Source organism: Balaenoptera musculus, chromosome 2 (assembly GCF_009873245.2).
Source record: "Balaenoptera musculus isolate JJ_BM4_2016_0621 chromosome 2, mBalMus1.pri.v3, whole genome shotgun sequence".
NCBI classification, from domain to species: Eukaryota; Metazoa; Chordata; class Mammalia; order Artiodactyla; family Balaenopteridae; genus Balaenoptera; species Balaenoptera musculus.
This window is the reverse complement of record NC_045786.1, coordinates 136,406,524-136,428,076: the sequence shown is the minus strand read 5'-3', so window position 1 is coordinate 136,428,076 and position 21,553 is coordinate 136,406,524. Positions and strand designations below refer to the sequence as shown.

Here is a 21,553-nt window from a genome sequence, read left to right as displayed (position 1 = left end):
TGTTTTGTTCACTGATATATCCCAAGCAACTAGCACAGTGTCTGGCACATAGTAGGCACTGAATAAATGTCTGTTGAATGAAAAAAAAATGAGTATACTCTTTGACTCAGCAGTTCCACATCTAGAAGTAAATAAAAAGAGTATAAAAAGATAAATTCAACTATATTCATGGCAGTATTTTTCTAATCTTTCACTTCTCCATGAAAAGGTGATTGACAAAATAAATCATAAAATAATCACCATCCATGAGACAACATTCACAATATACTACTTAGTGAAAAGGCACGTTAGTACAGTACATTACTGTACTATGTTTTCTGCTACTCAAAGTGCCAGTCTATTAACTGATTTTTAGCATCCATAAATATAAATCAACACACTGCCTCCTTCATTGAAAATCTTTCGTCATAGCAAATAATACAATAATTTCTCTTACTCTCAGTATCTTCATATGCTTAATGCAGATAAAAATCAGGATTTATAAAATGTATGTTTCTTTAAGGCCTTAATGAAACTAGAACAAGTTCTTTGAAAACAGAAAGATATTACCAGACACATGTCCAGTTTTGTAGAGATACTAGGCTATGTGCCATCATATGTTAATACAGGAAACACCATACACCTTTTTCAAATAATGGGTAATTGAAATACAGCAATGTGCTTAATAAATAATTCCAAAAGAGAAAAAAAAGCAGAGCACCAGTAGTATTTATATACCAATATAACTGGATATATGGATGGTGATCTACATCAAATGTTAATTCAGGCCATGTGGTATATACAGAGCTGATATGGATGTGCCCTTCCCACCACAGACACATGGGAGCTCCAGATTAAATATAACCAATGAACTAAATCTAATTACATACATGAGCTCCAAAAGACAAATATACCCCAGATTTCAAAATCAAAGAAAAGCAAAGCCAAAGCCTCAGAAATCCACTGGGGTTTTAGTCTCAGATTTAGGTGTGATGGGCCTACACGAGGATGAATAACAGGCACTAAAGCTCCATCCAGAACTCCCTGCCAAAATGAAGCCCAGACCACCATGAAGAACACTCTTGAAAGCAAAAATTAAGACTATTCAGAGCCTGCTCACTAGCCCAAGAAAGAGCAAAGACATTGCTGAGTATCCCAGACCTTGAGTTAAAAAAAAAAAAAATCACCTGTAAAAAATGGAAATTCTAAGCTCACACAAGATGAGGGGGTCTAAGTTTTTTCTCCATGCATAGTTTAAGAATGCAAATGAATAGTTAATATATAAAGTGATCCAAGACCACTAAAATCCCTAGGGATCCAGCAAAGACAACATTAAAATCTTTACCCTTAGCAACTCTTCCACAGCTCAGGGCTTACAGAAAACTCTAACAATAAACTACCAAAATTAAATATCACAGACCACATAAGGAAACAAATCACCATAAGAGTGAGTAGCAGACCCCAAAGTTGACACACCAAGAAGTAAAAACAATAGACTAGAAAAGAATCATGTTTTTAAATAATTTAGAAACCATAATGAAGAAATAAGATACTATAGGAAAAGAACAGATTTTTTTAAGTAATCAAACAATTTTTTAAATAAAAACTTATCACTGGAATGAAAAATGATCAGTAGGTTAAATAGCAGACTAGATCTAAGTTAAAAGAGAACTGCTGAAGTGGAAAACAAATCTGAAGAAATTATGAGATGGGGGAAGGGAGGAAAGAAAAGAGAAAGAATGAGTATCACTGAACGAGTGGTTAATAAATATAAAACACAGAAAGAGAAGCTGCAACATATGTCAGTCTAATAACGTTTAAGAAGGAAAGAACTGGGGGCAGGGGAAATAGGGGGAGAGGTAACGCTCAAAGAGATAATGACTAAGAACTTTCCAGAATTAGGGAGCTGAGAATTAATATTGAAAATGTCTTGAACAAGATAAATAAAAACAAATCACCAAAAAAAAAAAATACTTCAGTATAAATCTAACAAAATATTACAAGATCTATATGAGGAAAACTATAAAACTCTGATAAAGGAAATCAAAGAAGAACTAAATAAATGGAGAGATACACTATGTTCATGGATAGGAAGACTCAGTATTTTCAAGATGTCAGGTCTTCCCAAATTGATCTATACATGCAAAGCAATCCCAATAAAAATCCCAGCAAGTTATATTGTGGATATCAACAAACTGATTCTAAAGTTTGTACATTGAGGCAAAAGACCCAAAACAGCCAACACAATATTGAAGGAGAACAAAGTTGGAAGACTGAAGTTACCTGAATACAAGATTAACTAGTAGTTACAGTGATCAAGACAGTGTAGTATTGGAGAAAGAATAAACAGATTAATGGAACAAAATAGCCCAGAAATAGAATCCCATAAATACAGTCAACTGATCTTTGACAAAGGCTCAAAGGCAATACAATGGAGCGAAAACAGTCTCTTCCACAAATGGTACGGAACAACTGGACATCACTTGCAAAAAAATTAATCTAGACACAGACCTTACACTCTCCACAAAAATTAATTCAAAATGGATTAAAGACCTAAACGTAAAACACAAAAGTATCAAGCTCCTAGAAGATAACATAGGAGAAAACCTAAATGACCTTGGGTATGGTGATGCCTTTTTAGATACAACACAAAAGGCAGGATCCATGAAGAATTGATAAACTGGACTTCATTAAAATTAATAACTTTTGCTCTGTGAAAGACAATGTCAAGAGAATTAGAAGACAAGCCATAGACTAGGAGAAAATATTTGCAAAAGATACAGCTGATAAAGGACAGTTATCCAAAGTATACAAAGAACTATATAACTCAACAATAAGGAAACAAACCACTCAATTAAAACAATGGATCAAGACCTTAACAAACACCTCACCAAAAACTATATTCAGATGTCAAATAAGCATATTAAAAGATGCTCCACATCTCATCAGGAATGTGAATTAAAACAATGAGATACCACTACACTTCTAGTATCTAATGGCCAAGCAGAAAGGCTCTGGGTTCAATGAACCAGTCATCTCTGGTGGTAAGGATGAAGTTCTGTACTGAAAACAGGGTCTTTGGAAGAGCCCAAATAATGAAAGGAAAGACCACTGGACATCTTCACCTCCCAAACTCACAAGATGATAAAAGCTGGGCCTACATGCATGCATGGACAGAGTAAGAGACAGAAAACATTGTTCAAGGGTCACTGAAACATGAAAACATTGTTCATGTTATAAAAGTAGTTTTGACCTTGCTGACCCTCTAAAAGTCTTGGGGACCTTGACCACCCTGGGTTCCCAGGTCCACACTGTGAGAACTGTGTAAAGGATGGGATCCAGGAGAGAGGAGGCTCACAGTAAAAAACAGACTGAATTTAGCAAACATTTGAATGGTTACTCTATGCAGGCCACCATGCTTATTCAATAGAATGACAAAGTTGAGAAAATATACCTAAAAGTAGATCTTTTCCTCAAGGGGCATATAGAATAGACAGAGGTTAAAATAGAAAAATATAACTGAAGAGGTACAGGTGAAATGAATGACGGATTCTGTTTGGGAGAGTTGATAAAGACGTCAAAGACAAAATAGCATGTGATTTGGACCACAATGGGGGAGAGGCACCTTTTTAAGAAATTAATTTCAGACTCTCCCTTTCTATTCATTTTATAAACAGTGATTTTATCAGATAAAAACAGAAATGCTTGTCTCAGGGAGCTAAATCAATTTCTAAAGACTAGGATAGTCTTATCTCAATTACAAGGAGCTAATGACTCTGGTTACAGCTCTTTTACTATAGAATAGCTTTCAGGTGATAAGTAGCAACCAAAAATGAAAGTGCTCCGAGTTTCAAGAAAGGGACATGAAATCAAAATCAATACTTTCCATTAGGCAAACCTTTTCCGAATAGTTTCATTTTCTAAGCTCTAACTAACTAAGGGTCAATAATTTTAAAGGAAGAATTCAAACAGTAGTTGGTCATTGCACAGAACAATACTATCAGGCAGTAAGGAAATGTCTAGTTTCCAGGTATCTGTCACCCTCTTACTAAGTCCAAAAAAAAAATGATTTGAAATGGATAAAACCACTTGTAAGAGTATACAGTACAAGCATATAGAGGCTTAAACTTTAAATAGTCTCCTATCCCCATGTGATGCTGCACATGCTAGCAAGGAGCCTTCATAAAATCCATTTGCCCCTGAGAGAGAACAGCTTCTCTTTGACACAATTCTCATCCCCCTTATTGTTCTTACTGTGTCGTTCACCAACTCTCAACTCAAATTTCACAGCTTCGTCCTGACCTCCTTTACTTTTAAACTTTTCCAAAAAGAATTTGAGTGTTTTCATTTTTATAATTTTGTAACAGCTTTCATAAAATGAATTCACAAGGCATGCAGTCTTCTGCTTCTTCAAGCTCCCTGCAGCAGGATCTCATTCAGTCATGACTTTCCCAGTAACAGTTCAAAGGCCAAACATTACCTTCCCTGCCCCCCTTCCCCCACCATCCTTCCTACAGCACATCAGCTCTCTGGTAGGAGGGAGGAGATCAATTTCTTTTCTGAGAAAGGCAATTATCATTTCAGACTTTACCATCCCTATGTTATCTAAAGTTTAAAAGAGAAATGTGATACTCCAAACAAAAATACAACTGAAGATGTAGATACAAAAGTATCATGGGAGTATGGCAGACAGAACCTAAGATGGTCTCCAAATGTCCCCATCTCCTAGTAGTCATGCCCTTGTTTAATCCCTTCATTTTGAGTTCAGCCAGAATCTATAAGTTGCTTCTAACCAATGGAACATGACAAAGATTTTAATACCTGTCTTGGCAGAAGACTCTGTCCCTTCTTCGCTTTGATGAAGTAAGTGGCCATACTGGGGAGGCTCACATCTAAGGATGACCTCCAGCCAAGAGCCAGCAAGAGATTGAGGCCCTCAGTCCATCAGCCCACAAGTCCAAGTCTTTTCAGGGCCTGAGTCTTGCCAACACTATGTGAGCTTGGAAGGTGATCGTTCCCCAGTCAAGCCTCAGGCCTTCAGATGAGAACCCAGCCCTGGCTGACAGCTTAATTGCAGCCTTGCAGACTCCTGATTTCCAGAAGCCCTGCCCAGACTCCTAACCTAGAGAGCTGACAAATGTGTGTTGTTTTAATCCACTAAGTTTGTTGTAATTTGTTATTCAGCAATAGATAACAAATACAGGGAGAACACAAAGAAAAATAATACGTATAGCTATAATTATGACGGTAATTATCACCCCTAAAATCTAACAATTGATTTTATGCAAATAGACCCATTAGGGAAAACATTGCAATGCACCTCTAAAAAGTCTAAGGAAAGGATGGTAGGGGCTGAGGGGTGAAGGGTTGTCTTCCACCTCCTCCCTGTAGAGAAGCAGGGGCGGGCTGGTCGAAGGCAGCCTAGCTTCTGGGGACTCTACAAACCTGAGATTGACAAAGTCAGTGTGTCTCAGCCAAAACTCAAAGGAATAGTGAAACCAAAGGAAAACAAACAAACAAGCAAACAAAAAAAACGATCGGCAGGTACAGAGATTACAGAATGAGCTGGGAAGCAAGAGAAACAGGGACTAACAAGATGGGCAGTGAGAGGGCCTCCCAGGGCAGGAGTGAAACAGAGAAAGGCTACTCTCAGAACCTGGATGGCCAAGGTCAGGACCAGCAGAGACAGCAGGCAGATGAGGTCATTATATATGGACATTACTAGAAGATTAAGCCTTTTTAGAGCTCAGTAATGGGACCACCAGCAATATCCTCAGGCTTATCATCATCATTGGACAAGCTTTTATAAGACTTCAGAGCCAGCTGTGAGGACACACCCTAAAGCAACCTCCACCCAGTGCTACAGCTGCCCATCAGTCATGGCCACACAAGAGGCAGGCCACAAACCCAGAGAGATCCCCGAGAGCCAATCAGCAGAGAGGATCCCAGAATGCTCCTGGATCTTCAGTAAAAGAGGTAGTTGTTGGAGCCCCTCTAAGAGCCCAGCACTGAAACCTCCCAGGTTGTTAAAGGCTGTAGGTACACATATGCACCACAAGCCCACGTACTCACATGCTGCACCACACTTGCACAAAACAATGAGCATTGGAAAAGAACACATCACAATTAATACTGCTACGTAAAATCTGAGTTCTGCACCTTCCGGTGATTTCTCCTGGAGTCTCTTCCCTGCAGTCTTACATTTCTAAACAGATCATTTGGTCTTCATTTTATATTCTTCACAAGGAAAAATGGAATCAATGACTAGGGACCCCATTTCTGAAGGTCGGACCTTTCTTGTAACATAAGGCACATACTATGGGAAGGATGTTGTAGGGAGCGAGGAGACAGACAATTATTTAATGGCTACTGTGTGCATGATCTCAGTTAATTCTTGCAACTCCTCAGGGTGGAAAAAGGCAAAGCCTCCAGGAAGTTAAACAACTTCCCTGAGGTTACCCAGCCAGTAAGCGGCAAGGCCAGAGTTCAAAACATGGGCATCTCTGAAACTAGGCCTGTGCTTTCTTCGACCATCCCACAGAGAATCCATCAATCTTGTGAAATTTCTATTGAGCTAACTCAACTGAAAATCTAATTTTGATTGGTAACAGATTATGATTAAAGTAGTATATAAATATACTAGTATATAAGCCAGGGAAATTTTCACATAGGGTGGATAAAAACATTATATGTCTCTTAACCTTTGCTCCATTGTAAGTCAAACTATAAAATGTGACTTAGTGCATTCCTAAAATCAGAACTCTCAAAAATATTATACTCTGGTAATAAGAAAATCTAATGTAAAGGGATAGTATCTATGCATAAATTTAAACTGCCTAAAATCAGTTGTGCATAGTCCCTTAATGCAAGGTTGATAACTGCACATAAGAATTTTGTTTGCAATATGTGCTTCAGATACCTCCCTAATTTATTAGAAAGAGCTGTCAATCATTTTACCATCATTTTAACATACAGATAATCATTGTCAAATGGCATAATGGGCATGTTTTAAATCAATCCATAATGCTAAATAATAATAATTAATTACTAAATGATATCCTAGTGACCTAAGAGAATAAATGTCATACACATCTACCCACACTCAGGAGGTTTACTCCTCCCAAGAGATCTGGCCCATTTCTGTTACAAAACATTAGAAAGTCAGCTCAGTAAAAAAAAAAAGCTCCACTGGACTTACCAAATCAAAGATGCCACGCTGAAATTAAAACTTAGGGAATTCTACTCAAATAGTATGAAATTAGTCATTCTAACTTTCAGAAAGTTTCATTAGGATAACATCAAATGAATAAATTGGTCCAGAATACTGTCTCCTTACCCATCTTTATGTTTTCTTCAGGAATTTAATTCTTGGTTTAAAAACAGAAGGAGGAGTTTGGAAAACAAAACGAAAACAAGCAGCTTCTCAGACTCTTTCTTCTACACCATTTATAATTACCCAGGCTTCGCCAGCTTTTCAAACTTAGAACAAGTGCACAACCCATATTCCTCAAATCAGTGCATTTCTCAGAACTCTGGTTACTATCTTGCAACACTAACAAGTTCTAAATGCTATCATCTTGTATTACAGAATTGTTACTTTTCTTAAGTGCAATAGCAGCATGAGGGTTATGGGAGAAAAAAAGATGTACACAGAAGCACACTGAACATCAGTGGTTAAAATAACATGATGTCTTGGAATTGCTTTCAAAATAGCACCTAAAAACGGGGGAGGGGGAGAGCAGGTATGTAAATGCAAAATGCTGATGATTTTAAAGCTGGGTTACCTGAGCACATGGGGTTCATTACACTATTCTCTCTTCTTTCATATGTACATGAAATTTTCCATAAAATTATCATCTCACTTTTTCTTTCAAAAAGTAAACTAAATAGTATTAGACCACAATGCCTAGAATTACAGATCAGCATCCCAGTGCTGTCATTTATGGGTTTTTTTTTAATTGAAGTATAGTTGATTTACAATGTTTTGTTAATTTCTGCTATACAGCAAAGTGATTCAGTTATACATATGTATCAGAAAGGGAATGTAAAAAAAAAACAATACCTTTTAAAAATCTCACTAAAAAAAAAGAAAAATACTTAGGAATAAACCGGACCAAGGAGGCAAAGACTTATATGCTGAGAACTATAAAACATTAATAATGGAAACTGAAGATGATTCAAAGAAATGGAAAGATATCCCATGCTCTTGGATTGGAAGAATTAATATTGTTAAAATGGCCATACTACCCAAAGCAATCTACAGATTTAATGTGATCCCTATCAAATTACCCATGACATTTTTCACAGAACTAGAATAAATAATCCTAAAATTTACATGGAACCATATGCTTTGTTTTGTTTTTCAAATTTACGGAAGAGTTGCAAGAATAGTACAAAGAACTCCTAGATTCACCAAATGTTAAGATTTGGCATATTTTATCTCCTTCTTTCTTGTATAACACACATATACATAAATATGCACACATATACACAAACATTTTTCTCCTAAACCATTTGAGATTTAGTTGCAGACATCATGTCCCCTTACCCCTAAGGACTCCAGTTTCCCCTAAGGAAGACAGTCCCTTCCAAACTGCAGTAAAAACATCCCATTTAGGGAATCTAACACTGATACAAAGCTATTATCCAACATACAATCCATATTCAAATTTCCCCAATTATTACAATTTGTCCTTTGTAGCATTTTTTCCTGATTTGGGTCAGATCCAAAACCATCTATTGCATTTACTTATCTCTTTAGTCTCCTTCAATCTGGAACAGTGTCTCAGGCATCTTTCATGACACTGACTTTTGTGGAACGTCTCCGAATGTGGGCTTGTCTGATATTTCCTCCTGATTAGAACCAGGTTATGTGTTTTTGGCATAAGTGTCGCTGTATCCTTCTCAGGGCTTCAGATCAGGAAGCCACAGGATACCAGTTTGCCCCATTACTAGTGATGATAACTTTGATGGTTTGGTTAAGGTAGTGAACCCCACGTTTCTGCACTGTAACATTACCCTTTTCCCCTTTGCAATTAATAAGAAATCTGTGGGGAAATTCCCCAAAAATGTAAATATTCTGGCCTTCAAGTTTCCACACAATACTTTAGCATCCATGGATGATTACTGTATGAATCAAGTGTTACTATGATGGTTGCAAAGTAGTCATTTTCTAACTCTTTTTGTCTATATTTTTTAGTTGGCATCATTTCCAATCATAATAAATATTAAAAACTTACAAACAAGTTTACCCAAGAATTTGAGTACTTTTTCACTCAAAGTCGAGCAATTTTCTTTTAAATCCTCAACATCCTAAGTCCTGAACATCTCAAGTGTAACTGTTCAGCAGAGATCCCTAACCTTTACCTGCTTAGAGCCTAAATTTGATTTTTCCCTCCCCTGCTTTCTCTTCCTTCTGTCCTCCAGGACTAAGCAGAGTGGAAACTGCTGCTGGGATAAGTAGGATTGGGAAGAAGGAAATTCCAGGTTGTCGACCAGTAAGCGGAGAGAGGAATGGCCTGTGGGGTAGCAACCTGTGGATGGACCCGGCCAAAATGACACACTACCAACCAGTAAACCAGGAGCAACCAGATGGGGACTAGATATTTCCCTGATGAAGCCAAATATTCATCCACAACAGCCCCAAAGACCCATCCACCCAAGAATGCCCCGAGAGTTCCAGGGCATAATACAATTACATATTTCCAACATTGCCCAAACATGCCTGGCAGTTCCTGAGAAATTATGCTTATAAACAGACTACAGTGACTTTAACAATAAAGACTCATCAGGGGAAGTATTAGTAATGGAACGGACGACATAAATGGAAGAAAAAGAGAAAAATACTTCACTATGATCTGGAAACACAAAACTATCTGCAACACTGTAACCGAAAGTGGGGTCCGGCAGCTTGCCACTCAAAAGCCAATAAAGAGGCAAGGTTGGTGGAAAGGAAAGTTTGCTTTATTTTGGATGCCGACAAACTGGTGGGGGTGGTGGGTAGGGGCGGGGGGAGGCAGACTTCTGTCCAAAGCCCGCCCCCCACCCGACAATCAGTGGGCAAGAGCTTTTATAGGTGAAGGGAGGGGGCTACATGCAGAAACAGCACAGTCAGCTCTGCCAGTCATCTTGAAATTGGTCGTGTGGTGGTCTGACCAGCATCATCTTGATTGTTTTAAATACGATTAATCTTCAGTTCCAGGGTCAGTTTGTTCCCACTTCCTTGAGGCCAATTCTTGGAATTGTGGCAGCTTATGTCACGGCTACAGCCTGGTCATCATGTAGTTAACTTCTTCCACCTGGTGGAGGTTTTAGTATCCACAAGACAGCTCACAGGATAGGGCTCAGAATATTATCTATAGCCCTTGAGGAGGAACTAAGGGTACTTAACTAGGCTTAATGACTAAACTATTATTATTTACTCTTGTTGGACTGTTTTCCTTTGTTTCTGCATTTTCTCACTTCTCTGATTAAACTTATTCTACGGCTAAAGTTCTCCCACAGACAAAAGGCAGGTGGAGGACATGGGGGGCAAGGACCATAGGGGGTCCTGCTCCATTTCAATACTTATTACTGAGAAACTCAAGAAACATAGGCCAAATACCTATGTACCACCACTTTATATAATAACCAGGCTGCTCATATTAACAGGGTTTTGGGGTTTTTTTCTCTACTAGTCTCACCTTTTTTCTATTACAATTCCTCCCAACTGTTTCAACCTTTTAAAGATCTTATAAACCTGAGTTATACAAATAAAAACATGCATAGCCCAAGGGGAATTTAGTTTGAAGTTCTCAAAGATCCTTATCATTTCACCATAACTCTCTGAAAACCAAGGTGAGGCTCTCAGATTCTCCATTCTTCCTCTGGAATCTGCCCTCAGACAGCACACTGTCCGAACACAAGGACATTTTCGTTCTATTTGTTACATTCTTTTTGGTGAACATTATAAGTTGCCAGGCAAATATTTTTTAAATATCTCTATTTTATACACATTTACATACCACATTCGTAAAGGAGGTCCTTCTGGATTCCTTCCAGAAATGACTGGAGAGGATTCAGGTTTTGCTCGGCTTTGGAACTAATTTTTCTCTCAAGGGGAAATTTCTTGGGGGACAAAAATAGAGAAAGCAGTCATCTATAGCCCTAAGGCGACAGTGCCCAGGTTTGATTTATGTTCATGGGGCCATGTACCCGCCACACAGTGACAGGACTGAAGAAGGGACTGTCATTCTGTGCTCCTACCTGCCTCTCACCTGTCATTCCCACACTTACAGATGAGAGAAGGACAGGGAGCACGGCTGCTTCACCTGGAACTTGATAGAAACATAAAATTCTCGGACTACAACCCAGACTTTCTGAATCACAGACTCTGGGAGGGCCAGCAATCTGGTTTAACAAGCCCTCCAGGTGATTCTGATACAGATTAAAATCTGAGATGTATTACTTAAAAAAATAATGATGTCAAAGTATTTTTGAAAGCTCTTGGAGTAATTCTAATAAGCAACCAAGCTGAGATCACCTTTATGCTAACTGTAAGAGAATTGTAGGACTGTAAGCTGTAGATATGGTCAAGATTTGGAGAGAATTTTTCAAGACACTGGCTGAGAATACTTCCCTTCTTTTCATTTCCCTAGTAGGGACACATAGTAAGTCTCTCACTCTACTTCTGAATGAGAACAAAGACAAACTAATTATCCTCTACCTCTGGAAACCTTTCATAGTTTCAGCTCCATGCCAGCTGAGAATGAACCTAATTAAGATTGCACCTAGGGCTTCCCTGGTGGCGCAGTGGTTGAGAGTCTGCCTGCCAATGCAGGGGACACGGGTTCGAGCCCTGGTCTGGGAAGATCCCACATGCCGCGGAGCGACTGGGCCCGTGAGCCATAATTACTGAGCCTGCGCGTCTGGAGCCTGTGCTCCGCAGCAAGAGAGGCCGCGATAGTGAGAGGCCCGCGCACTGCGATGAAGAGTGGCCCCCGCTTGCCGCAACTAGAGAGAGCCCTCGCACAGAAACGAAGACCCAACACAACCATAAATAAATAAATTAAAAAAAATTTTAAAAAAAGATTGCACCTAAAAAAATGCTCAAGAGCTAAGCTGGTTGAATATCATTACCATTTTTTCCATAAACAAAACAAATGGGCTAAAGTTTGATTCTTCAGTGGAGTTGAATATAGCTTGTAAGGAAGTCGAAGAAATATTTCTCTAAATAAATTGGGCAGAACACAGCCAATTTTTTTTCTAGGATACCAAATGTATCACCTTTACCCTAAATATAAGAAAATGAATAATGGTACACTGTCCCACAGCATTTGTGGGATGCAAAAAATTGCCTATAGATACTTCAGGCCCCTTTGCCTTTGTTTTTAAGAAATACAAGAATAAGGCCAAATCTAATTATCTTCCTCTTTTTTGAGTATTACTTTGTTAATAAAAGGCTAAATCCATAATTTCTTTTCCTAGACCAAAAAAAAAAAAAAAATAGTGAGCTAAACTACACTTTTTATAAATGAGCAGAGAAAAAGAGAGGCTTGGCCCAGATGAGCCAATTTTATTATAAACACCTGATCTAGATTTTTTCATTTAAAAACGGGGAGAGCATGTTGGTATCTCCACACATATAAACTGATAGCGAAGAAACAGGGCAACCACCCTGTACTAAGAGCCTACCATGTGCTCATCACCGTGCAGGACATGTGACAGATTTGTCCTGACTTTAAAGATAAAGAAACTGAGGTCATTTGGAACCTTCCATGGTCCCATGGAAGTGAATTTCAGAGGTTTCAAATACAGGTCCGTTTGGCTACAGAAACCCATGTTCTCTGCACTATAGCAAAGCTGTGTTCTTGGCTGGGATAATAGTTTGTTTAAAAGAAAAATAGTAATAAATTATTGCAGAAATGCTGACCCCCATTTTCCCGTCTTTGTCCCTTCTCACCTTTCAAAGATGCCTACCAAAGGGTCTCTCCAGCCAGTACACCATTCATTCATTCATTCATTCATTCAAGCCCCTAACATGTGCCAGGTCTGTACTAAGGGCTCAGACACAACACCTCCTGCGTGCTAGGTACGCGGCAGGTGTGACCAGTGGTTTTACTCGGACCTCCCTTTGAGGTTCCACCAACACGCACCCAGCTTCCGACACAGCTAACTTAACCAGCTTTCATAGATGTGATTCCATTTCCAAAAGCACTGAGCAATGAAGCAGTGGTGCCAAGACGCCAAAAGCAGGCCAACCCAGCGCCTTCCAACACTTCCGTTCAGTAGTTTTAACCTGACACGTCCACGCGCTCACCTCGTTCACTGTCCATGGTGACCAGGTACGGTCTCTGGCCGCTGGGGCCACTGGGCAGCCGATCCGTCAGGCCACCCTTATGCCCAGAAGGCGAGCACGCAAACCCAGCCCAGAACTCGGGGCGAACCTTGAATTCAGCGCCAAGAGCTCGCGACGCCTGGGTGGCAGGGCTCCCCAAAGGTCGGCTCTAGCCCGGGGACACCCCCCAAAGGGCTGCGTTGGCAAGGCCCGCTGCCCCGCGGCATCGAGCGTCCCCTCCACCTGGGCGTCCGCCGCACGCCCTTCTGCCACATCCCTCCGGGACAGGCTGCCAGGGCCGCCTGCGCCTCTCCAGTCCTGCCCGGCCGCAGAGGGTGACGGGTTGAGGGGCGAGAGGGCACTCGGCCGCGGCTCCCGCGAGCCCTGCACAAAGGCGGGCGTCGGAAACAGGAGAACTTCCCACCCCCGGGCCCCGCGGCCTCCCACCCGCGGCCTCCGCCGCCCGAGCGCACTTACTGTCGGTCGCCATGGTCCGGCCCGGGGCTGCGGGGCGGCCGCCGGCGCCCTGGGTACCGGCGCCGAGCCGGGCCGGCGCGCTCCTCGCCAGGCCCCGCGCGCTCGGGGGCCGCGCCGCGCACAGCCCCTCCCGCCGCGCGCCCCCGCCGCGCCGCCCCGCGCCCCGAGAGCCCAGGCCCGCGGGCAGAGCCGGCCGAGCCCCGGAGCCCGGCGGCTGACTCACCCCTCCCCGCCTCGAAGCGTGTGTCCTCCTTCCCCGACCCTCCCCCTAACACAGTGAACGCAGCCACTTGGAAGAACGCTCCTGGCCGCGCTCCTTTCTCACCACGTTCCCCGCTACGTTCTCGTTTCCGTCTCACCTTTTCCAATGTCCACCTCATCCTTGCCTCGACCTTCCTGCCTGCGGCTTGGCACCTCCAACCACTGCAAGGAGCAAAGCAGGAAAAGAGAGTTGAGAGTGGGAGGCGACGCTCAGCCAGGTGCAGGACGCTAATCTCCTGGCCCGAGAACTCCTGGGAAACCCGCCCAACACCACCCTGGTAGGTTGCAAGGGTCCCGTGCTTCTCGTGTTACCATCTGTTTTGTCTCCGGTGTGAAATCAGTGTCTGGCACATAGTAGGCTCTCAGTAAGTATCTGTTGGGTGGGTGGGTGAACGGAGGCCTGCGTGAATAAATGGAGGATTGAATAAATGGCCAGCTAACTGGATGCCACCTGGATGAGCAACTGATTAACAGATGACCACCGGCCCAACCCGGCCCTACCAGCTGACTGTGAGCGGATCCTTGAGTACCCTGAATCAGACTGAATGAGGGAGCCAATGAATGAGTTTTGTGCCTCCCAGGCCCTTCGTGATTCAGAAGGGCTCCAAGCTGAAGCCATCTGTGAGAGATGTATGAATGTTCCTGAAGTCCAGAAACCAATTTCTTATGGGCTCTTGGTATATCAGGGGGAGTGAGACCCCCTGATGAGACCCCCCCATGTCCCTGATGTAAACAATCAAATGACTCAAACATGTGCCCTGAAGCATATGGTAGCTATTTACTTCTTACAGATACATCTGTCTGATGCATTTGGGGAAGCACCTTCCACCCAATCAGTGGGGATCCCAGTAGGGATCATCCCAGCCCTGGGCTAGACGCTGAGAAGACACTGAAGTAAGGCAGGGGCAGAAGCAGCTCCCATTTGGCTGGGCAGACACAGAAAGCAACCAGGGAACAAGCCAGGACTCCTTTCTGATCCGTCCACAGAGCACAGATGAGGGAGACATGGATATTCTGATTGGGCCCCATATCCAGAGCCAGTACATCTGAAGTGGGACTGAGGGCATCATTTTTTTGTTGTTTGTTTTTGATCTTTTTGTGTTTAACACAGGTGATTCTGAAGCACACTTATAATTAACCTCAGAGATCTGACTCATTTGGCTTTCACACCAACCCTCTGTGGTAGGCCCCAATGCAGAAAGACTTGAAATGGGTTAGATGGAGAACAGGGGGGTAAAAAAGGATTAAATATGACCCTGGAGTTTTGACCTTGTTAGAGGCTCACAAACCAGGAAGTTAAGCTGATTTGAGGGGGAAGATGGTGATTTGGGTTTGAAGTCATTTGAAGGGTCAGTAGAACATTGGTGAGGTTCTTTATTCATTAATTAAGCCTACCTGTGTAAGTCAGAAAGAGGAAATATCGTAACTCAAAGTATAAGTTCAATAATTGTTTTCTGAATGACCAGTTCGAAAGCAAGTTTATTTGCCTGGAGCCAGATGTCAGATGAGGAGGGTTAAGGAATAAGTAGACCTCAAAGAGGTAGAGGCCCTGGTATAGATAATTCTCTCCAAAAGTTTGGCAGTACAGGGAATGAGGAATGGAGAGCTTCAGAGGAGAACAGGCTTGAGGTGAGATTGGTTTTTTGTTTTGTTTTTTAAGATAGAGGATTGTTCAGAAGGAAAGATACTTCTGCCCTTATATTCAAATATGTAAAAGAAAAAAATTCGCTTTTCTACAACTAAGTTAACTTTCTGGCCCAAGTCCGAATTCCACCTATTGTTAGGAACCTTGATTTGAGTCAGTTCGCGATAAACTCCATCAATTCAGAGGCAATTCAGAGATTTCCCTCCCCACTTTTTCTTGCAGTTGTGGAAATATTTGGAGGAAAGGGTTATAAAGCATCAGGAATGTGAAGAGGTATTTGGCCCTCGGGCACCGTCTCCTCCCTGTGAGGGACCACTTGTCTGAATTTCAGAGCTCATCAGACCTCCTCCGTCAGGAATAGCCCCCTGTTGTCTGTCCACGAGTGCGGCATCCATTGCTCTGTCCTCTTACCCACACCCAAAGCCTCTCTGGGTCTGACTTTTTCTCCTTGACCTTCGCATTGCTTTTGAGGGGAAAGAGGATGACGTGCCCATGCCATTCTGGGGAAACAGGGAAACCTGGGAAGGAGTCTCAGGCCTTTTCTAACAAGCCACACACACAATACTTTTTTCTTATCATTCTTTTACTGTAGTGATGAAGAGGAACTCTGCATGGTTTGCCAACAAACAAGAAGTGTTTAATATGGTGTTAGACAAAGGTCCCCCTAAGTCTCAATTGCCCCAATCTATCTGTAAGTTCTACCATCCCCCACCGGTCATTAGCAATAAGACTTTTATCTAAGAAAGTAAAAGGAATGAGTACAGGATGTTTTCAACTACATACAATGCATAAGGGTGGCTTAAACAGTAAAAACGTTGTATTGTCTCCTATAATGAGGAATCCAAAGGTGGGTGGTCCCGTGGTTAATTTGGCATCTCAACAGTGTCAGTGGAAAGTCAGACTCCTTCCCTCTTCCTCCTCGGCCATCCTGAGTCTGTTGGCAGCAGTCCCCCCTCATGATCACAGTAAGATGAAACCTCATGTCCTCACAGGACAACTTTCCAGAAGGAGGGGGAGGGCATTCCTTCTCATCTCTCTCTGCAGTCAGGGAAGGCAATCTTTGTAAAAAGCTCCCTCCATCAACTCTAGCTGCAGTGGAGGCTGGGAAAGCAAATGTCTGTTATTTTCAGCTTCTCTGACATGAGGTAGGTTCTGTCAACAAGGAAGAAGGGAGTAGGGAAGGGCTGTTAAGAATCTCTCCTCAGTTCTCTCCTTGATGACCCTTCCTCTCAGCATGGCCGAGGAAATCTGTCTCCTAATAAGAGGCTGGAAAAATGACTGTTAAAACATCCTGTTTTCTTGCAAATCTGTGTCTTCTATGTGGACCTTAGCTTTCGAAATTCAAAATCCAAGGTTTTGGCCCATTTGAGTTCTCTACACAAACTAAGGCCACAGATGCCAAGGTCTACGAGCCACAACTACTGAGCCCACGTGCCACAACTACTGAAACCCGCGCACCTAGAGCCCGTGCTCCGCAACAAGAGAGGCCACCGCAATGAGAAGCTCACGCACCGCAACGAAGAGTGTCCCCTGCTCGCCGCAACTAGAGAAAGCCTGTGTGCAGCAACAAAGACCCAACACAGCCAAAAATAAATAAATTTTTTTAAAAAGAGACATGGTAAATAAAGTTACATATTAGGAGTGAAAACTACCTAAGTCCATGTCAAGCTAGGATTCCAACACACTTCCAAGGGGAGAAGAAGGAGCCACTGGAGAGAAAGGATCTGAAATATAGAGAAAGGCGGGAATAGGTTTTGGATGAAAGTGTGGCTGGCATCACCAGTGTACAGAGTTCCACCTTGGAGAGAAAGGCTCATTTTTAGTCTCAGAAACTTAAGTTGAGGAAAACAGGCTGATGAAGGTCCTCTTTGTGGTTGGAAGAGGGAGGTTGAGGGAGTGCAGGCGTGCTCTGTGGCCCCAGAGTTCTCTGTAACGTAGGACGCATGCTGAGTTGCCAGGAAGGAAGGGAGCAGAAAGAAGGTTGAGGGCTTAGGACAGTGGGAACGGTTTAAACTGCCTCTGTTAGGAAGGTGAAAGGAATCCAAGGGATGAATAGAAGAAAAGGACTTCCGGTCCACAGTGAGGACCCACCTGGAATTAGACCTCGGGAGCCCAGGAAGCAAGGCAGCCATATGGAAGCTTTCTCCAGCATCACTGGGGAAAGCAGGAGATGGAAGGAGATGGGACTTGAAGGAAGGCTAAAAGACAGAGGACTTCGAGGTCACCGTGTCCCCATAGCTACTAGCCACAGGGCTCAGCGGGTTGGAAGGATAAGTGAAGCCACAGCAGGAGTGAGGAGGGAGTGGGAGAATGCAGAGGCCCAGGGCCTGGAGCCCCTGAAGACCTAAGTAGGAGGACAGGCTCGAGTGGCCTGGGAGAACGTTTGCTCTTGGGGCTGTGTATCCATAAGGGGAGTCGGGACAGGGAAAAGACTGGACCAACCATGTGTTCATAAAATGCTTTAGCTAAGGTGATTACTGAAGTATGATTGGTGCAGGGCTTTTCTGACTTTGCCATAATTGTGACTCAAATGTCACCATCCATGTTGCTTGAGTTCATTTCCAGAATAAGAAAGGACAAATACCTCTTATACACGTGGCGTACACGCGGCGTGGAAATCACCATATAGGCCCTCTGAACCTTGACCTGTGACCACATCCTGTTGACTTTATCAGCACTCTGGCTATAAACAAGCCTGAGAGCAGGGAGCGGGGAGGGGCTACAGCCACTTTCTGTGGGTCTGCGTCACAGCAGAGACTATTTTTGGTTGAAAAAGCTATTGCTTTGTCTCTTTGTTAAAGTAGGTGAAAATAGAAAAATTACTTTAACTATGATTTGTGCATGTAGCCTGCGAGCTCCTGAGCAATTTATCGGACAAGAGGAAAGAGGAGTTTTTGTTTGTTTTATGTAAAACTTGCCTTTGATTTTCATTTGGACTCTCTATCTGTCCTAAGCATCTGAACTCAAATACTTCAGAACATTCAGATATAATATGGATGATGGTAATAGACAGAGGGTAAGATTAAGAACCCCTGGTGGTTCCAAGATCAAGGCAATGGCACATTCAGTGTCTGATGAGAACTTGCTTCCTGGTTCACAGAGGGCCATCTTCTCACATGTGTCCTCACAGAGAGGAAAGGGAATAAGAACTCACTGGGGCCTCTTTTATAAGGGCACTCATCTCATTCATGAGAGCTCCACTCTCATGACCTAATCACCTCCCAAAGGCCCCACCCACTGCCAAATACCATCACGTTGGGGATTAAGTTTTAACATGAATTTTGTGGGGACAGAAACGTTCAACATTCAGTCTATAGCACCCTCAATAAAGGCAGTGACTTTCTAGTTGCCAAACTCAAAATTTTTGGTCTTTATCATATCATACTGCTGCATATGATGACTAACTTACCACTCCCTCCCTGAAATTCTGTTCCCTCAACTTGTGTGACACTTTTTCTTACACTTCCTCCTGCATTTCATATCGTTATCAATAGTTCTTCTCCAAGGTCCTCTTCCCCTCAAATTTTCCTTATATATTGGTGCTCCACCCTCAGTTCATTGCTCTATCCTCCACACTCCCTTGGTATCCCGTCATCTCTTATGGTCTCAACAACCAATTCTTTGTAATATGTGTGCAATCTCCCCTGAGATTCAGACTCGTATGTGGTGGTTAAAGTGTAGGTTCTGGAGCCAGACCACATGGGTTCCAACAATGGCTTTATCACTCAGCAGCTCTGTGATCTTGGGCAAGTTACTTAACATCTTTGTGCCTTTGTTTCCTCTTCTCTGAAGTGATGATAAATTAATAACTCCTGGGACTCCCACTTCTGGCAGTATGACAGATCAGATACTTTCAAAGGCTATTCTCACTCTTCCCGAATAAATTACTATAAAAATAATTATTCATGCATTCCTGTGCTCACTAAAAAGTAAGGAAAATTTCCAAGGGGAAGATGAAAACAATGGGCTAAAATTAGAGCAGTGGCAGTAAGTCGTAAGCAAGTGGGATGGAGACCAGTGAAGCAGAGTTGAACTGCTAACTCTTGCAATCAAGAACCCAAACTTTGAGCCCAAACTTGAGACTCCAAGGATTTTAGAGGTACCAGAATATTACTATTCCTGGCTCACAGTAGTGTTCCTGATGTTTTTTAAAACTATAAAACTTAAATCATTTATTGATCATTCACTTTTCTCAAAAACACAAACGTGAGAATAAAGATAAACATACCCAAGACTCACCAGCCCTTGCAGAATAGGAAGAAGCCCTGGACAGACAGCATGCAAATGTTTTTCCTTATACCTAATGTCTGCACTTCCTCACACATTCTAGAGTCCCATGTTTTGTCACCTCTTGCAGGAGAAAGGAAACTGAAGCTACAAGAATCATGTATAAGAGGGTCACAACAACTTTAAAGCTTTTGATGCTAATGGCTGGTACATTCTAGTTTGCAACTCTGATAAACGATATTAAATAAAAACTGTCAAATACCTACTCCCAGCTAACCTTTACTGTCATTCTTTGAAACTGCATCTCTGGTACTATTTATGTTCCTTCATTGTAGCTGTTGTTTCTACCAAAGCACAAACCCTAAAAGCCAGCAAAAAACAGCAAACGTTAAGTTCTCTTTAAAGGGAAGCATCCCAAATTAGGCCCACCAGCTTCCACGTGTTAGGTTCAAGAAAAATATGAACTCCAAATGAAAATTACCAAATACAGCAAGGATAGAACCACCATGAGAGAGAGTTAGCAGAAACAACAAATAATAGACTGATTTGTTGAATTTCAGATAGTGAAATTATCAAGTACAGAATGTAAAATAATTATGTTTGAAGTATCTCATGAAATAAATGACGAACTTAAAAAACTGATCAAAGAATGAGAAAATATCACAAATATCTAGGCAGATATAAATAAAACTCTCAGAAATGAAAAAACAAAGTGAAAATTTAAAACTCAGTGGATGGAGCCATGGCCTGGCTAGGACTTAGCTCCCCTTGGCACCAAGAATTCCAGCCTAAAGAGGCCTGCCTGGAAGGCCACGCCTCACTGGTTTCATTTCATGTAGTCACCCAGACTGTACAAATCGCTAGAGATACTCTCCTCATTTGATCAAAACTTGATGTCAGAAAGTATGTAAATCCACCAAAGGACAAAGAGATATCTGACTATACAGCCCTGAGGAGACAGGCTACATTTTTCATTTTCTTCGCTGAAGCATTAATTCCCAATTATGTGGAATGCAGTTTTGTGAATGAATTATACTTGTAAATATAAGGGATTTTCAGAAAGAAAGCTAATAGAGTTATTTACTGGTATAGTATGTATATGGGTAATTTTGTTGGTAATTCACTTTTTTTTTCCTTTACTTAGCGCCATTTAATGTATCCAAAAAAGCTTTTTTTTTAAAACTCAAAATAGATAAGATCACAGTCTCTTAAAAGCAATACATTTAATACATTCATAAGATTTCAAATGAGTACATACATGCTATAGGTTTTCAATCTTCCTTGGACAACACAAAAAACACAGTATTCAAATTGCAAGTTTTGACAGGAACATGAAATCTCATTTTGACACAAAGACAGGTTTAAAAAATAATAAAACCAACACTGAACTAATCGAGCACCAGCAGGCTTCCTTAAATCTTCCATCCTATCCCACTTTTGAAATCAAATGGCTGCCTTCTATACCACCATTTCTTCTTCCCTACCCAACAATTCGACAAAAAAATTAGATAAAAAATTATAGATGTGTCACTGAATGAGTACCACAACAGGCTAAAGAAAAAAAAAAGCCCACTTATTTGTTGAATGTTGAAAGAGGAGAATAAGATTAGGTGGGAAAACTGTAAGGCGTTTGATTCATTCACTTCACT

The 21,553-nt window shown here is 41.8% G+C and overlaps 1 protein-coding gene across 2 annotated transcripts in view; it reads right to left on the bottom strand.

Moving 5' to 3' along the window:
• The window catches only part of SYT16 (synaptotagmin 16), a 253,423-nt gene extending 239,604 nt beyond the window's left edge, over positions 1-13,819 (bottom strand). The window contains exon 1 of one of the 2 annotated variants that reach the window (XM_036844899.1): positions 13,772-13,819. In XM_036844899.1, the coding sequence (XP_036700794.1) occupies positions 13,772-13,784 (13 nt within the window). In that variant the 5' untranslated portion in view covers positions 13,785-13,819. Of the gene's footprint in view, positions 1-13,276; positions 13,340-13,771 lie in introns of those variants that run through there. The other variant, XM_036844898.1, reaches the window with a different exon arrangement.
• Between the last annotated feature and the right edge of the window lie 7,734 nt (positions 13,820-21,553).